This window comes from Alligator mississippiensis, chromosome 1, assembly GCF_030867095.1.
Source record: "Alligator mississippiensis isolate rAllMis1 chromosome 1, rAllMis1, whole genome shotgun sequence".
Lineage (NCBI taxonomy): Eukaryota > Metazoa > Chordata > Crocodylia > Alligatoridae > Alligator > Alligator mississippiensis.
The window spans coordinates 151,499,506-151,519,033 of NC_081824.1; the positions used below are offsets into that span (position 1 = coordinate 151,499,506).

Consider the following 19,528-nt stretch of genomic DNA (forward strand, 5'->3'; position numbering starts at 1 on the left):
AAGGCAGTGGTAGCCTGCTGAGAGCATCCCTGAGCACATGCCAGGAAGCATGCCCAAAACAGCCTGAGGGTAGCACTGGGGCATGTGCCTGGTGCTACTCTTAACAGGCTCCACTGTCTCAGTTTCTGAGATTCAGCACGTGGCCACAGGCAACATAACCAAAAAGGTCCTAATTCCTGCCCTGCTTGCCTCATTGCTCCATAAGAAAGTAATCTGCAATAGGTCTATCTCAGAAATAGACTGTTCCCCTTCTGCACCAGAAGCTGGTATACTGGTGGAGGAGGCAGATGCGAGTTAGTGGCTATTTTCTACCCCTGTCCACATTAAGTCTGCTTCTAGCTTTGAACACTTTGTTATTACATAGTGATGGTCCTCATTAGTTAATAATACTTGCACTGATTAGCTAAAAATCATGGAACACCATATTGATAATGAAAGAATAATGTCTTTAAGTGCTTTCAGGTATAACCAGAACAGTGATTTTTCTACAGTTCTAGGTTTTAAATTAAGAATTCTGGGATTTGTTGGGCCAGGCAACCCATTGGAAAAACACCCTACATAGCCCTTGGGTTCCAGCTTTCCCTGGGGAAGTATCCATCCAGTCTCCTCACAATACCAGCTGCTCAAGTACTACAGTGATACATGCCATAGAAACGTACTCGTCATTAAGAAAACCACAGCAATGTCCCCACAAAAAGCTTTGTTACCTTGAACTTAAGGTTGCTCAACAACTGGATTTCCTGCCTAAACAATTATTAAACCCCAAGGAAGTCATTGGGCAAGCAAACCTTAATGTCCCTGCCAACTTCAATTCACATGATGTACAAGAGAAATTTCAGTCCCCCAAACACTTGCAAAATGCTGAACTCCACAACAAATCCACTTCCTTTTCTGCATCACCATCAATGTCACTATTGCTGAGAAAACCAATTACAGATATAACATGAACTGCAAGACCAGATCTTACTCACCAAATCTCAGCCCCTAGTAGGGAGAGCAGGAGCATAAACCTTATTAACCTTATGTCCCAAAAGTTACCTAATAAGCCAGGATAACCCAGCAGACAGGGCAGGCAGCCCGGGCTAGGCAGCAGAGCCAAGAAGACAGTGCCACATGGAAGGTCTACAAGATCCAATGTTCCACAGACCTCTATAATGAAAAACAAATTATCCTTAGCAAAGGCGAATAACAACATGATTGTTGTTCCATTTTGGATTTTTCTTTTTTGCCATGAGCTTCCTTACTCTGTGCTTCTGCTGTGATAGGCTAACTGCTGTGAAGAATTGAAAAGGAAAAGAATATTTCAAAAAGGAGCATTATTTTGAAAAATATGGCAGAAGCAATTGTGAAAAAGGACAGCAAGGTTAATCTTTTCCCTCCTTATCTGTACATTTTCTTGTCTAATTTGGTTTTTAACTTCACTTTAAGAGCAAAACTTCACCCTATCTTAACTATGGAGGTGCTCTAAACCAGGCATCTCCATAATCCCATAACTATAACCCTGATGGCTGAGGGTGTTGGGGAAGTCTAACTGAAACTATTTTTCCAACAGACTCGGAATATTTAAGGATTAAGAATAATTGATAGCCAGCAAAAAGTCGTGACTCTAATAATCTAATTGGTCCCACACTACCTAAAGCCAGCTGTAGGGCTAGAACAATTATAAAGATATTTTTAGCTCTATTACTTAGTGGCTTAAAAAAAAAAACTCATTTTTTTTTATATTTTAGGCCTTCCAGATAATAAATGGTAAATATCTAGTTCTCCTAGCACTAGAAAGATATGTCAGTACGCTAAAAGCTGTGTTATCCGGCACTTTACCATCCGGAATGCTTTATTAACCAGCATGGGGGGACTGTGTTTTAACTTGAACCAGGAATGGGTTTGAGACAGAAGTTTCATAAACTGGTTTGACCCAAATCAGTTAAGTCTGATACTACATGCAGTAAAAACTAAACCACCTGCCGATCGACGTGGCAAAAGTGAAACCGGAAGTCCCACCATGGCATTTCTGGTTTCACCAAGTCTCACATCTTCCTCGTTTGCCATGGCCCGGGGCAAAGCAGCCTGCATGGGGCCCCCTCCCTGTCGCCCAGCGCACTGACGCCAGGGAGTGAAAGCCCTTGAGCACCAGATGCAGTGGGAGGGGCAGCAACCCAAACAGGCAAAGATGCCTCTAAGGTAACCAGCATATTTGGGTATCCGGCACCCCTGGGTCTCGCTGCAGAGAGTGACTTCTTACCCAAAACCTACTCTCTCTCGCACTCAAATTCACTAGGATGAAACTGTTGAGCTTTCTAGTTAAGTCAATCTGGGAAAAAATTCTGATATTTGTGCACGCACAATTGAAGACTAGTCTGTGCACAGTTTTTGTACCAGCTGGATTATTTTGGTTATGGGTGTGGTATTTTTTGATATAGTTATACTGGTATCACTCCTAACACGGATACAGTTACATCGGGATAAAGATGCACTGGAACATCTTACACTGGTGGATGTGGGGAGCCAGGTGGATGTGGCATACTTTGATTTTAGCAGTGCTTTTGATACGATATCCCACAATATTCTCACAGGCAAGGTAAGGAAGTATGGGCTGGATGAACACACTGTAAGGTGGATAGAAAGCTGGCTGAAGCATTGGGCTCAAAGAGTAGTAATCAATGGCTCAATGTCTAGATGGCAGCCAGTATCAAGTGGAATGCCCCAGGGGTTGGTCCTGGGGCCAATTTTGTTCATTGTATTCATAAGTGACCTGGAAAATCATAGTATCGTAGTACTTAGGGTCAGAAGGGCCCTAAACAGATTATAAGGTCCAACCCCATAGAGTGGGACATACAGTGCCCCCTCAGCAAGCTTGCAGATGACACCAAGCTGTGGGGAGTAGTAGATACACTGGAGGGTAGGGCTAGAATTCAGAGTGATCTAGACAAATTAGAGGATTGGGCCAAAAGGAATCTCAGGAGGTTCAACAAGGACAAGTGCAAAGTGCTGTGCTTAGGACTGAACAATACCATGCACCAGTACAGGCTGGGGGCTGATTGGCTGGGCAGCAGCTCTGCAGAAAAGGACCTGGGGGTTACAGTGAACAATAAGCTGAATATGAGCCAGCAGTGTGTCCTTGTTGCCAAGAAGGCTAATGGCATACTGGGCTGCATTGGTAGGAGTGTTGCCAGTAGGTCACGGGAAGTGATTATTCCCCTCTATTCAGCATTAGTGAGGCCACATCTGCAGTACTATGTTCAGTTTTGGGTTCCTCACTACAGAGATGTGGACAAATTGGAGACAGTCCAGCAGAGGGTGACAAAAATGTTGATGTGGCTAGGGAACAGAACTTATGAGAAAAGACTGAGGGACCTGGGCTTACTTAGCCTAGAGAAGAGGAGACTGAGAGGGGACTTAATAGTAGCCTTCAACTACCTGAAGGGGGGTTTGAAAGAGGATGGAGCTAGACTGTTCTCAGTAGTGGCAGATGACAGAACAAGGAGCAGTGGTCTCAAGTTGGAGCAAGGGAAGTTTAGGTTAGATATTAGGAAGGATTTTCTCACTAGGAAGGTAGTAAAGCACTGGAACAGGTTACTCAGGGAGGTTGAGGAATCTCCATCCTTATTCCTATATGGGAATAAACTATATTTCTGTAAGTACTTTTAGGCTTGATTTATACTTATAAGTTGTTATTATAACTATACCACTTGAGAGTAGACACCAGTGATTCTTAACCATGGTGCCATGAAGTGGCACACAATATTAGCACCGTTAGGTGTATAAAAGCCTACACTATTCACAAAATCAACCCAGAGATGTTAAATAGGAATTCATAGGGTCAAAAACTTCCAGACTTGTTGTAGTCATTCTGAGTTCTTTGCAACAGAAGAATGCTCTATTATTTTTCTGTACTCCAAAAATAAGTGAAAGCTAATATCTGGCATTTTCCAATGGGTGCCCCGAGTCTAAAAAGGGTGAGAACCACTGGTGCACATGCACAAAATAATCATTGCATCCTGACCTGACAATGGATTGGCAAAATCCCTAATGTAAACACAGCTCTGCTAACAAGAGAGTTATCTGACTTATGTAGCGTATTCCATTAGAAAATGGGTTTAACATATGCCATCAAAGAATCCTTTTGACAGGATAAGCCAGTGGTGCTCAACCTATGATCCCCACAGGCCAGATGTGGCCTGCAAAGCCCATGGGAACAGACTATCACGCAACACCATGCTCCTGTCTGAGCTCACCGTATGTTAGCATGGGCTCTTGCCAGAGCAGCCACTTTTAAATAACTCCAGAACTCAGGGAGCAACCATCACCGCCTGTCTCTTCTTTTTCACTTCCACTAAATTTAGTAACAGAGTAAGAGGGAACTAGGGGCAGTGACAGTCATCCCTGAGTTTCAAAGCTGAGCAAAAGCAATAACTCTAGCCAGAGCATGTGCTGACAACTGGTGATCTGAAAGAGCTAACTGAGCATGTGAAGTTCTAGCAATGCTTTTCTATGTGGTCCTCAGGCCATTTCTGATTTTAAGCTTTTCCCACTTGTAAAAAGGTTGAGCAGCACTGCAATAACCTGTGAACCTCAGGGAGAGTCTGCAGGTATAACTGTATGGCTTTCTCTTATATAGATATGTCCTGTATCCATCATTATAGTTATAATAAAAATGTTCATGTGTATTGACAACTTGTCTATCTGACATGATATGGCAGTCATTATTTCTGGGGGATGTTTTATGGTCTCAAGTAATTGTCTCAGTTAAATATTATTCTATGAGCCCTGTTGTTTCTGTTTTAAAATATTGTGAAAAGTACCACAGTTAACTATCCTAGCCTGAAGTCTGACAGAAGGCAGGATAAATTTGCACCTTATAGACTAACTAAGCCCGAGATATATAGCATAAGTTTTTGTGAGCCCAAGCTTACTACATCAAACCCTGTGAAAAGACATGCACAGAGCAGTATATAAAATGGAGAGCCATTTGAATACAAAAGGCAGGACGTCAGCTGTGCCCCCTCATTAATACAGACCACATCATTGCTGGACCAAATAATACAGAATATAATATCCAATGCTCATTCACCAGCAACTCTACCAATGTCATATACATCATCACCTGCTTAGTGCTCCCATGTTGCCTACACTGGACAGATGGGGTAACCCCCTATGAGTAAGAATGAATGAACACCAATTTGACATCAGCTACAGAAAGACACAAAGGTCTGTGGCAGAACACTTCAACTTTCCCGGACATTTCATCGCAGACTTCTGAGTGGCTGTTCTTTAGCAGTAAAACTTTAAAAAACAACTTAAATGGAAAACTGTGGAACAAAATATCCACAGATGGACTGTGTTAAGTATATTTTAAACAGGATCTACAAATTTTCATCCTACTACATGGATTAGCTTTTCTAACCCCTTTATTCCTGTGGGTTAATTGCTTGCTTGTCTGCCTCTCCCAGCATTGCCCCTCTCCCTTCCCTTCCTGCTTTTTGTATTCAAATCACTCTCCTTATTCTATAAACTGCAGTATCTTTCCTTTCACAGCACCTGACAAAGTGAGTTTGGGCTCAGGAAAGCTTATGATCTATATAGATATATCTATATATAGATATACAAATATAATTCTCTCTCAATAACATCTAGCTTGTATATGATTTAGTTCTCACTTTTACAGCGACATTTTATTTATTATTTAAGTCTCAGTTTATTAAAGTGAGTTGGGGCTAATGAAATCTTATGATCCATCTATCTACTATCTATCTATCTCTCAATAACTTCTACCTTGTATTCGATTTAGTTCTCACTTTTAGTGACATTTTATTTTACATTATTTCAACATGCCAACTGGTTTGAAATCTGCATTTGCTCATGCAGAATTGCACTACTCTGGTCAGGGTTTCACCTACTCCATAATTCCTTTAACACAGAATCTGCTCCTTTTGGCAGAATTCTACTCTGGAATATACACTTCCAGTTTAAAATATTTTATTTTTTAGCCCACCTGCTTGCATATTTAATTTTGTTTTCAGATGGTTTCACATTTCCAGTGTTCACAGCAGGTGTGAATGGGCATTCATACCTATCGGGTATACACTCTGGGTGTGTCTACACTTGTATTGTATTGACTTGTATTAGCCAGTACTAAATAAATGAGCAGCAACCAGAGTTACTGCACAGTAGCACCGGTGAATGTCTTTTAAATGACGCTACTGCACAGTAGCAAATACTGCGCAGTAGTGTATTAGCATTGTCTGTGCTGTTAGGTGCTACTGTGCAGTATTATTAGGGTACTGCACAGTCAGCGTCTCATGTAGTTGCACCCTCTTGAGACTTAAAGATGAGATTGTAATTGACAACATTCTTGGTTACTTCATTGCTGATTGTTTTAGCAGAAGTACCTAAACCTGATTTTCCATACTGTCTCAAACTGCTTGCCATGGTGCCAAAAATCTATTTTAAAATAAGGTTATCTGATGTTGAGACAGAGTGTGATAGCACCCAGGGTGTCTGCCACAGAAACTAGATTGCTGTAGAATTTACCCAGCTTTTTGTAAGGGTACAGAGAATTATAGTCATCTCTGTTTTCTACCACTGCTGCCAGCCACTCATTTCAACAATGTACATGTCCTCTTTCTGGTTCTTCAGACCCAGCAGAGAACAGTCTGATGGAGTGTGAAAGTACTATGAGCCATTCACTTGTACCCTCATGGAAGTCAATGGCAACACACTAAAAGAGGGACAGAATTTTACCCTTTGAAGCACTCTTTTCTGTTTTTATGTTCATGGGCTTTTTTGATTAAGGTCACTGCAGTAGACCAAATTTTGTGCCTATAGAACAAGAAGAATTGTGAGTGTGTGTATGTATCATGAAAGACAGGTTTCCCTGTGATTAAAAGCTTGGCTAAATAAGCATATGTAATATCATGCATTGCGATTTTAGCAGCAAATCACTGATGCCATATACTATCCTACTTCCCTCTGCACCTTAACTCAGGGCCTGCATATAACATTCTAGCAGACTCATTGTGTAATAATGTGGGCCTCTTTTTCATTCTTTATTTTTTCCCATAATCTTTAGCTTGTCTGAAAGCAAAGCTCTGAAACCTTCCAGCTGATGGTTAGTGTAATTTGATAAACTTCACCTCTATATTTTCAACAACAGATTTAAAACTACTGATCTAATTTTCCCTGAACATTTGTCCCTAAATATCTACAAGTGTTCACCCCTTCCCTTCAAATTTGCTACACCATCCTCAGATGGAAGTTTGCACTTCACAGGGCCAGGGCTGTCTGCCTTTGCTGTCAGTCCCAGAAAAGTATTTCCAGTCTTCTGCAACTTTAAACAAGCAAAGATTCTTCAAAAGCAAAAGACTCAATGACTCGTTAATAGGTACTTACATCCTAAAGCATTTTTCATCAAAAGATCTGAGTGTTTTAAAGTAGGTCAGTATCATTATCATCACACCCATTTAGAGGTGTAAACGCTGAGGAACAGACAGAAGTGACATCCCAAGGTCACCTCCGAGACCAAAATAAAACCAAGTTTTTTGAATCCCACTGGATCTAATCTGATAACTCAAAGTTATCTTAACATCATCAAAAATAGCTTGAACTTGCCATCACCTTGCTAGCCTTCAATACTTAAATTTGAAGATGTCCTTAAAAGTAAATTCTAACTTATAAACATAGAAAATGTTTTTCTTTGCAGATACAAAAGAAACCCCAGAAAAGAGGCACCCTTTGCAGGTACCAACCCCAGAAAAGAGGAAGGGTGTTGTTTCTACAGTCCGCAACATGGATGAGTACCTTGAATAAAACCAGATGGTGCAACAAATGAATTCAGGCCAAACCATTCTGGTTTGTGTTCTTCTGTCTTGGTTTCTACTCCTATAGCAGATCGTATTTCCCAAGAGATAATGTTATCTGTCCTAGATTCCAAGTCAATTATGTCAGAACAAAGAGTACAAAAGCTTCCATCCCACATAAGTTTGATATATACAAATCTTACTCAGCTACAGACAAGTCAGTGGAGCAATCAGCCAGCACAGAAACAAACCTTGATTTGCACAAACCTGTGCATTAGAGACATTTTTCCTAGGAGACTTTAAAACTGCCTCAGAGAGCCAGGTTACAAGGAATATTTCATACATGTTAAATGCACTTAATACATGCTATGTTCACTTATGTCATAGAAAACTTACTCCTCGCCTGAAAAGTTGTATCTCCAAATAATATGGAGCGCGTCTACTCATGCCAGTTTAAGGCACATTAGCCATTTAAGGAGCATTAAGGGCACGGGCCTACATGTGCACGCTCTTAATGCACCTTAAAAATGGTGATTTTAGGCTATTCGCACCTAAATTTGATACCTACAAAAGCAAGTATCAAATTTATGCATGAATAGCTAAAGTGCCATAACACATATGTAGATGCGCTAAGGTGCATTAAGGTACATTGACGGAGTTGGGACTAACTTTACTCCCAAGTCAGTCTGCACACCACGTTAAGGCGCCTTAGCGTGTGCACGTGTAGATGCACGCCTAAATCACCTTAATGCACATTAGGCAAATGTGCATTAATTTTAGGTGCGCACAAAAGCACGTGTAGGCACGCCCATTAAGTAACACATGTTCAGCTACCATTAGCCTGCTCCATGGAGATAATACAAACAATTTGTGGTCCTCTAGCAGCCCAAGCTACCCACTCCCAGCACCCCACTCTACTGCCCGGAGAGGTGGTACCAACCTCAGAACAACACCCCCTGGTTGCTATGGGGGGTGTGACCCCAGACCACATGGCATCACCCTGAGCACCCACTGAAAGCCTCAACGTTCACCTGGGTGCAGAAGCAGCAATCAGTACAGATTACCGGGCCAATTAAGGTGCTCAGTGGCTGGGCCAGTTATAGTTAACCCTAGTTAAGCAGGGATATGGCTTCATGAGTCAGGGGAGTAGCAGGTAGGTCAGCTCCCCGATGATCAATGGAGGTCAGCCCATCCACATCCATTGTGTAAGCACCAGGAGAGAAGGCCCCTGCTCCATCATCTCTGCAACACCAGAGGTCCTGAATACGTGTGTGTAATGTATCTGGTCCAACCACTCAACACTGAAGTCAGTGAAGAGCCACTTGTTGTCCACAACTCCCTGGCGCATAACTGAAAAGAACTCCTTAGAGTTTATGTAATCTGAGATACACTGATGGGGGCACAGAATGGGTACATCAGTCCCACTGACAGCCGTCACAGGTTAGAATGCCCGTCAGTTCGAATCGAATGATAACCTCCCATAAGTCTCTAATCCAGATTCACTGAGGGCCCAGCTCTTCAAGGATGGCGTTGCATGCTTCATGCCTGGCTGTCTTCACCGTCCTCCACCCCATGCTGAACTGGTTGGTGACAGAATGGAAGCTGTGGGTGTTTGCCAACTTCCAAATAACCACGACCATGCGTCTATTAATTGGGGCCAAAGCCCCCATTGGGCCAAAGCCCAATGTCCTGGCACTGAAGCTTGGGACAAAATGTCAACAAATGTGTCACAGAACATTGTAAAGTTTCACCACCACTGCTTGTCATCTCAGCAGAAACTGCTTCCACGCATTTGGGCTCACCAGTAGCGCCCAGCAATGATAAGGTGCCATCTGATATTGGACCCACAGGACCCTGACTTGCACGGCAGCATGTTGTTCCTCCTGCAAATGAGCCAGTATGATGCTCATGCCAGTATCACAGTCCTCAGAGAAGCATCTCACCAGAGCCATGAGTATGCTATGCTGAAGCATGGAGTGCCCGTGGATTATAGCAGTCAGGGCAAGGATTTGCTTGATTCCACTACTCATTAGGGGTGTGCGAAGCGGGCAGTATTCGATTTGGATCCAGATTTGGCCCGATTCGGGGCACAGCGATTCAATTTGCTAATTCAGATCGCTGTCCCAATTCGATTCAGCTGAGTCTGAATCTGAAGATATTTTTTCTACATACCTCGAGGTACCAAGCATGGCTAATGAATGCTGAGATGGTGGGACAGATGAAGCATCCTGCAGAAGCGTGAGGACATCCCCCGCACACTCGTTGACGGACCTGGAAGTGGGCCAGAATCCAGCCCACTTCCAGGTCCGTCACAAAACACGTGGGGGTCCCCCCATGGCCCCCAGCTCACCAATCGGCCGTAGGGGAACCCTGGGTCCCCCCCCAGACCCAGGAGACACCAGTCACTGAGCCGGGGGATAAGGTGGTCCCCCACGCACTCCACGGCGGACCCAGAAGCGTGTGGTTCACTGCCAAGCACATGGGGGACTCCCCCGCACTCCCATGGGACACTCCATCCACCCCACTATCTCAGGGTTCATAAGCCACACCTAGTACCTCAAGGTACATAGAAAAAAAACCAAACATATAAAGCTGTGTCTATGGCCAAATCGTCAAATCTCTCCGAATCAAATCAGAGGCTTCCGAATCGATTCAGAGAGATTAGTGGGTCTCCTAATTCAATTCAGATTCGGCCACCGAATTGCGCCGAATCAAATCAGCAACTAAAGCTTTACACAGCCCTACTACTCATCTCCAGAATGCACCTGGAAATCTGGTGCCATCTGAAACAGTAAGTCAAACAGAGCTCACCAGTAGTCACATCACATCATCGCTTCACCTCACTTAACCGGCACCTTCATCTATGCTTGGCTGTTTTCAGCTGGTATCAGAAATATGGGAATGCCAGCACGACATGTCAGGCAGCCTGCTTGCTGGCCCTCTAGCAGCAGAGCATGAGCTGTGCATGTAAGGTTCATAGTAAATATGGTTGTGCAACTGCTCAGAACATGTTCTAACTTTAACACTGCATAATGGTCCACAAAGTTTAACACATACCTAGAGTCCTGTATGACAAGGCACTGACTGAAACTCCCTTCTGTGTGGGTGGTAAGAGTTTAACCAAGGTTAAAACCATTATTGGCCTAAAAGTAAGAGTATTTCAAAATCTCTAAAAATCAAAATCTATTTTAACAATGGTGTAAGAGATAATAAATAGGGTCTGAGTCTCTTTGTGCCACATTTTAATGAATAATATAAGTAGTAAGGTCTTCTTGTAGACAAAGTGATATATATTGTCTTTCCTGCATTTCATCTGAGCACAAGATCCTTCATTTATACATGACCAATCAGTTCCAAACCTCTTCCAATCACTACAAGAAAATTATCCTGATCACTTGCTCTCTGCAAATTACACAAAATGTTTAGTCATTCCTACATTAGATTTCTGAATGCTAAGCTTTCTAGAACTAAGAATGCATCTGGAGGTCCAGGTTTCTCATATTCTTTAATGTGTTCTTCTATGCCACATATTTATGCCCATTTGAAGGAGGACTTCCTCTGTCAATTAAGCTGGTTAAGGTGTAATTAGCCTAAGTAATTCCATTGAGGTTGTTTGACTTTTCCAGACACTTTTCATTTTTTGTAAAATCAACCCTTCCACACATGCATATAATTTCCCTTCCACACATGCATATAATTTTAATATAAATATATATTTTTTTTAATTATTGTACAAACTGTAATTAACTGCTGCTGCAGAGCCAGGAACTTTAAGTTAGTAATTACAATGCCATAAAAAAAAAAAAGAAAAAGAAAAAGTCTGTGTTAAAGAAATCAAGCAGTATTTTGCAGCAACAGTCAATAATCAGATTGTGTTTATCTTGGATTAGTGTCCGCAAACCAGATTAAATTTGCTTGCCTTTAAAAATAATTGTCTTTTAACCATCCGACTCTTTCATGCGTACAGCACTGTGCAACAATAAATGGACTTCATCTAGACTGTAGTAACTGGATCTTTATTAAGTGCATTGTACATAATGCTGTTGCTTGCAGCCATGTGATGCACTATACAGGCCACCCCGCACTTAAGGCTATTTCACTCAGTGTTATTTCACTACAGCGCTCATTTTACATTGACACCTGATTCCACTTAGCGCTCAGCGATTTTGTTATAACACTTGCGGGCATCCAACAGCTGGTACTGAAACTGACACTAATCCTGGCAGCCCTAATTCTGATGGTTTTAGAAAGTGAAAAGTGAAAGTTGGTTTCACTTAACACTCAGTTTTTCAGGAACCAATTACAAGTGCTAAGTAGGGGTTGCCTATACTGAGCCCTGCAGCTCACTGCCTGAGCACATGAAGCTTCCTGGAAGCTAACTGGTATCATTCTCAAAATCATCCGTCCTACAAATCCTGTTCAAACCTACAGGTTCCCTGCAACTTGTTATACTGGCTGTAATTGAAAAGTTCACATTTATTGTGTCCTCCAATAACCCCATAACTTTATTCAGAACACTAGCAGAGAATACTTTCAAACTGCTGTTTACAAGATGCATTAGCTTACATTAGGCATTCTTCCTGATCCCTTTCTAGCTTCTAAGATGTTACATATTGAACTGAAATCAACTGAGTCTGAGGAAGGAGAAGCAGTGCTAAAATCCAGCCTCTTCCCACTGTCGCTGATTTGTTACTCAGTTCTCTTGCTCTCCTTAGCTCTTTGCTAACTCGTAAGTCAGTGGTATTCTCTTTACTTCTACCAGGCCAGCTATTCCACTACTGTCTGACAGACAGCTTGATTCAGCTGTACTGGATGTCGAACCCTTGCCCATGCTTCCCTGCTATCCTTGCTTGGCAAGTGTGAAACTCCCCTATTATGTATTTGTCTCAACAAAATGCCCTAGAGCCCTATGGACAAGAACTACCCTGCACTAGACACTTTACAAACAGAACTAAACCCAAAACTTCTACCTGTTCTGGGGAGGGGCGGGGAAAGAAGGAGAAAAATATTTTCTTAGCCTGAACTCTATGCCTTAACCCAATACTGAAAAAGTATTTGAGCTCTCACTTTGTAATCATATTTCTGGCATAAACCACTCCAACAGAGAATTTCCTCAACAGTGGGAAAGTAAGTAACAAATCTGCCTAATTATTCCAAGACTTCAGGACTGAATTTGCCATTGTAAAGAATTGATTCTTTCCTATCTTCTAAAAACACTTCTCTTCTAAAGTGTTTTTAGAAATCTATGGCACTAAGTTCAAAAAGTAAAATAGTGATAATATATCCTTCCTCTTCAGGGATGTAGGTAAAAGGAGCTAAATATGCACTAGGTAGAGAGGGGGGTTGTGGTATTCATAGCCAAAATGACTGCCTTTGGGCACACAATGGTTGTCTCCTCACCTAACACAGCAGCCCAGGGAAAGCTCCTATATGCTCAGCGGTACTGGCCAATAAAAGTATAGGATTGATTTAAAAAAGGGACAGCATTCTCACATGTATGGACAGCCATGGCTGTAGATGAACGACAACTTGAGTTTGTCCATATGGGAGACTACCAGTTGCGTATCTGAACTAATAATTTCCCCTCAGTTTTGTTATGGCATCTGTGGACATCCTGATCCATTCTGATCAGTGGTTACTTCCTTTACTTGAGTTTAACCCTGCTATTGAGAGGACAATAAATCATGCTTTAACATTCACCACGCTACCAGTGTTTCTCCCTCTGAAAACCATTTATAAATTGGTTTTATTTTTGTCATCTCAAAACTTTTTTTTTTTTTTTTAGCTAGAACACTGCAAAGTGTTTTTTTTATTTTATTCCTCATATGTAGTGCTTCCTCAGTTTTAGTCATCTAACCACAGATGTCTCAATTTAGCTATTGTTTTGAAGAAACTTAGATGCTACAACACTTACAAACAATAGCCCTATGAACTGGAGTGGAAGGCATTGGGATAGAGTGCTGACAAAAATGGGAGCAAATAGAAGGTCACTGGGAAGCCATATTCACGTATGTAAGGTAAAGCTAATGTGTAAATGAAAAACTCTCTTCATTTGCTAAGAGCTATTGTATAAGTTCCTTCCTACCTGTTAGAACTATAATATAGGAGCTTTATTGCAAGAGTCACTAGGTCAATTAAACCACAAAATTCTGAAAGTTATTGGTAATAATACTAACTACCAGGACTGTTACTCTTGTAAAAAGGCTTGTGGTTTGTCTGGTTTGAGTGGGACACAAGACATTACAGTACCAAGCCACAAATTTTAAAAAGATAAAGACAGCACTCTTTGTGAACCCTGAACTTTCTATTAGCAAAAACCTCTTTATAAGGAAAAACAACTTAGAAACAACATTAGCCAGTCACTGTACAAATGTAAAATTAGTAAGAAATGTTGTGTTATAAAAGGTTAATTGCTACACTGGATAGTTGGAAGAAACCCACCACTGTGATCCAGAGGTTACCTATACCTATCCTTCCAGGAATTGTAAGTATGTCTTCATACTTATTTTTGGTATGTCTTTCTATTTATTAGGGCTGTGTGAAGCTTCAGTTGCTGATTCGATTTGGAGGAGATTCGGCCCGATTTGGCAGCCGAATCTCCAAATTCGAATCAAATAGGGAGACCAATAAAAAGGTCCGAATTGATCTGAAGCCTCCAAATCTGTTCGGAAAAAGATTTGGAGGAGACTTGGAGATTCAAGCAGTCCCCGCTTGCTGCCGTAGGGAACTTAACACGGACTCCGTACCGGTAAGTACGAGGTGGAGGGGCAGCGACTGGAGGAGCAGGGAGGGGGCCATGGGGGGACCCTCTCCAGGTCCCATCCCCTGCCTGCTCCCCCAGTCCCCCTGAGTGCCCCTGACCCCTGCCCACTCTCCCAGCCCCATCAATGGCTGCCCCGCCCAGCCCCAGCATCCCAGTGCTTTAAAAAAAAGCCCCGCACTCACTGGATGCTGCAGCGGCTATGGGGACTTCTGGGGGCTTGTGGCCGAGCCCCCACCCAAGCAACGTGGGGCAGCAGGGATTTGCCCCCAGCCTGGCAGAAGCCAGTGAATGTGGGGCTTTAAAAAAAAAGTGCCAGGATGCTGGGGCCGGGCAGGGCAGCCATTGACGGGGCTGGGAGAGCGGGCGGGGGATGGGGCCCGTTTGATTTGGAGATTCAGTGGCAGCCAAATCTCCGAATCAGATTTGGGACAGTGATTTGAATCACGGAATTGAATCACTGTCCCCCGAATCAGCCAAATCTGAATCCAAAGCGAATACTAGCTGCTTCACACAGGCCTAGTATTTATACAACCTCAAGTGAATGCTGGATAAGATTGTGCTTTGCTTTCCAGTAAAGCACGGGTCTCTTAATATCAGGCAGGTATGCTGTAACCTTCAATACAGAAAGCCCATAGTAGAACAGAAAAAAGGTACATTCCTTGTCTTATAGATTAAGGGTCTCCCCAACAAGCTCTGGATTTATGATAATCAAAATAATCTGACAGTTTGTTACAAAAGAGTAACTTTAAATCATGCATCATACCTCCAACAGATCCATTATCCTTTGTAGTTTCTGTTTTGATGCTGGATTGATTGGATGCCTTAATCTTTGAGGTATTAATGGATTCTAGTAAAGAGACAAATTCCAGGAAGTTGGATTCATTAGGTGTCTGTCCTTCTTTGGCTTCTAGGTCAGATTTAGAGGTTGGTAAAGCCTTCTCTTTATCACTAACTATTTCTGTAGAATTCTTACTTAAAAGAATGTCTGTCCCACTGTCTACACTCAGCACACGAACATGTCTCTTTTCATGGGGAGTTTTACAAGATACTGGATCAAGGTTTAGTTGATCTTCTTTAGAATTAAGAGCTGTGACTGGCAAATTCTCAGAAACATCTTCCAGATTTGGACCTAAGCAAGTGTTAGTTTCTATGGGCGTATTTGCAGGATTGCTTTGTTCCTTTCCTGCATTGTCCTGCTCACCAGATTCATAGCCTGAACACTGGTTGGATGATCTATCAACCTTTAAATGCTCTGAAGTTCTTTCACTCTCACTGGCTTCTGGATAAACGTTACCTCTACTGCCATCAGATAATTCAAAAGTTATAATAGGAATTTTGAGCTGTTCATTATTCTGCTGACTGTTCAGATCTTCTGTAGCTGTACTGGAGTCTGGGTTTGAGCTGGTTCTCTCAGTGCTTAATACCTTCAGGTGAACAGAACCTTCTAAATCATTCATGGTGTTTGGAGCACTACTCATAGTGATTATTATTTTAATGGGTTCATGTAGACTAAGTTGGTCTCCAGGCTGAGAGCAGTCAACAAGAGCAACAGCAACTTCACCATCTGAATAATCAAGATCCTCGTTAGTGTTATCGAGGTTACAAGAATTTTCCCTCTGAACATCAGTCTCTTTGGCTGCAATTGCAGTACACTGTGGGCAGTTGTTACTGAAGCTTTCATAAGATGACCCATCTGACAATTTCTCTCTTTTGTTATTTTTTGGATTACTTAAATGCTCTGAAATAACTGAATTTTCACTGCCCCATGGCTCCAGAGGAAAGCCATTTCTTAAAACATCACATTGTGACAGAGATATATTTGACAACTTTTTAGTTATATCTGTATCCACAAAAATATCTTCTGATGTATGGGGAACAGAGGGCTGCACCTTATTTTCTTTTTCATTTGTTCCATTAGTAGAAAATGTCTCCACAGTCACTGGTTTTGTCACTATCGCTGAGGTGGTAGAACTTGTCATAAGGGCTGTAGAAACAGGCAACATATCTGCTTTGGCATCAGGTGAAGTAGATGTAACTGGTGGAACAGCTTGATCTTCTAACACCATAACTCCTAACAACATGTAAAATATGTAAAATAAGGCCATACAAACAAAAAGCATTATACATCTAAACATTAAAACTAGATTGCAGAACTAAGGAAGCACCAAAAGTAACCCAAAACCAGATTAATGTTGCAAATTACTTTAGAAAAGAGTAATCTTAGAATATTTTTTTAGAGTCAATATTTCTCTGTCAACTTCCAAAATGTTTTGCATCTAGCTAAAAAATTAAGGATAATGTTTCCTAGTTTAGGAATTACTTGAAAAAAATATTTTGCTTTTAAATTACCTGAAAATATAGTTTCACTCATGTGAATAGATCTATTCATACAAGTCAGACCATTAAGGGTTTGCAAGTTTTTCTGTCTCAGGAGCCTATAAGTTGCAGGTCTACCCTTTGTGTGCTTCCTCCCCCACCAAATCAAGAAAAAGGAGCATGTATATATAATAAAAACCCACGGATCGCCCTCTGCGCCCCAAAAATTGTTTATTAAACCCAAGTACTATGCTGTACACAGAGGTCTTTCCCTCAGGAAAAGATGAGAGAGAGAACAAACCCATGCAACAGAACTTTTCTTTACCTGCGCAGGGGTAGATTTTTTCTAATCTAGCTGGAGGATTGACAACTACCCAACTAACCATCTACAAGGTAGAAAAAGGGAGGCAGCAGCCACTCATTTTTCTGGGCCAGGTTAGCATCTAGTACAGGCTCTTCATTTAAAAAAAAAAAAAATGACAAGCAATGCTTAAAGAAAAACAGTTTAAAAAGGTAAAAAGCCTTCAAGATACCTTTGAGATCCTCAACAGTTTCACGGGCTGGCAGTTCCTAAAAATCAAATATAAGGTTAACATGTGTTTTCTAACTCAATGCATTAAAAAAATGCAAGCTATAAACTCAGTAGTTGCCTTATCACTGGTTTATGAAAGTAGCCAGTAAGCATCTGTGGGATGTGTACACTCATCCAGATAAAGTGCAAGGTAAGGTAAAGGTAAGTACAGTATTATTTGCATGACTGATAATGTCAATCACATTTCTTTCCCCTGGAATCCCACAAAAGAAATAAAAAATGGATTTTGAAATCCAGCAGCCCCAGTTCTGGATTTTTAATCTAAGAGGACCAAGATCACACATATCAGTTTTCCTTCTCCCCTATTACTGGCTGCTACTTAGTAAAATGTAAGATTTCTTTTCTAGTATTTGGTATTAACTCTTTATAAAATATTGAAAAATAAATTATTTAACACAGACAGGACTGATATCTTGAAAAAAGGTGCAAAGGGAAAATCAAGGTCGCTTCAGTTTTCCTGGCATCCACAAACTCTTGTGGGATCAAGTCCCAGAACTGGAAGCAGGGAGTTTCTCTTACACTGTCAATGATACCGCTGGTGCGCAGGCCAGTGAAGAGTAGGAAAAAATACCTGACTATAAAGCAAAGGGGTGAGAAGACCAGGTAGAATCTGTATTGGCAGATATGCTGAGGCAAGCAAGCAAAGGGAAGGAAGGAGAGGGAACTGAGATAGGGACAAAGATGTAGTGGGGAGTTATATAAACACCTGACTTCACAGGGGGGTTATGAAGGTAACCTGAACAACATGTCTGAACCATACACATATAATACAGAGAAGCTTCCAAGTAAATGGCAGAGGGAAATTAACACTTTTATATTCAGAGCAGGGTTTCAACACTGCAGTAACTAGGAATGCACATGGAATAACGCACATGAAATGAAACATAAAATAGCAATGTATTCAAGCAACACTATCCATTTGCCGTGCTGAATGAGGCAGGAGTCCTGAGGAAATAAACAGTATATGATCATGCATTTAAAAACTGTATCATAAAAAGACGAGGGAGGGAAATTTAAGATTGGACAGACAACTATAGCATTTGCTGATTTGCAGGTCCATGAATTTGAAACCTTAATGTTCTTTTAATGTAGATATTTTGTATGCAATATGTATACACCTTGTCCACCAGGTTCATACATCCCATTAGCTTTAGAATCTTATTGATTCCAGGTATGGCATGTTTGCATTGTTTCATCTACTATGCAGATCTTGGAGTCAAGTCAAATGCATATGTTTAATATCAGGGTTAGTATATGTGTGCAGACATGTGATGAGTCTCAGTTTCACAAATTTAAAAATGAAGCAACAAACCAGTTACTAATTATCCAGGAGCAAAGTCATTCCACAACAAAAATGGTTGTTGTGCTTGATTTAGCAGCATGAAATAAAAAAGTGCTCACTTTGCCTCTAGTAAGCATCTTTTTCTTACCGCAGCAGCAAGGACAAGTACTAATTACTCTGGATAAGATTAACCAAATGTAGAGCTCTATCTACTGGGATGCCTAGCAAGTTACTGATATCTTTGTATATTGGTTCCTCTGAGGTCAAGGAGGAACTGACCAATTTAGTGTAGAACATAACACACTAAACATATACATAAAGCATTTTTCTTCTTCTGCATCAAAGTGTGAGGGTACATAGCCAACTGCTAAAAAGCATATGCAGAGAACAACTCTGCATGGCTCTATGCAGGATCAAGCCATTAATTCAAGTGATATGTATTTTGACACAATATTATGGCATAAATTACATAGCATTGCCCAGAAAGAAGATGCCAACATCAAAAAACAGCATACTAACCAAAACCCCTGAAGAGTGGCGTGAGCGTATAGCCTGTACTCTTGAACTGCCATGGGTTGTTGGAGTTGAATCATTTCGTCTGAATTCTTCAATATTAGCATTATCTCTTCTGTTTCTGCTGATCCAAAAAATAAGAAAGTAGAAAATTAGTACCACTGTTTCTTAAGCTGACTGTATTTTCATGCAATACTGCTGACATTGTCATAGCCATGGTGTTTGAATTAGGGAGGCAGAGTGGGATGATTTGTAGGGCCTTCGCT

General features: G+C 41.4%; 1 protein-coding gene across 1 annotated transcript in view; it reads right to left on the reverse strand.

The window, feature by feature from the left end:
- The window catches only part of PCNX2 (pecanex 2), a 245,957-nt gene that overhangs the window by 211,123 nt on the left and 15,306 nt on the right, over window positions 1-19,528 (reverse strand). Inside the window, exons 3-5 of the mRNA XM_059715472.1 lie at window positions 19,269-19,386; window positions 17,409-17,445; window positions 15,323-16,630 (exon numbers count right to left, since the gene is read on the reverse strand). Of these exons, the coding sequence (XP_059571455.1) occupies window positions 15,323-16,630; window positions 17,409-17,445; window positions 19,269-19,386 (1,463 nt within the window). The remainder of the gene's footprint in view (window positions 1-15,322; window positions 16,631-17,408; window positions 17,446-19,268; window positions 19,387-19,528) is intronic.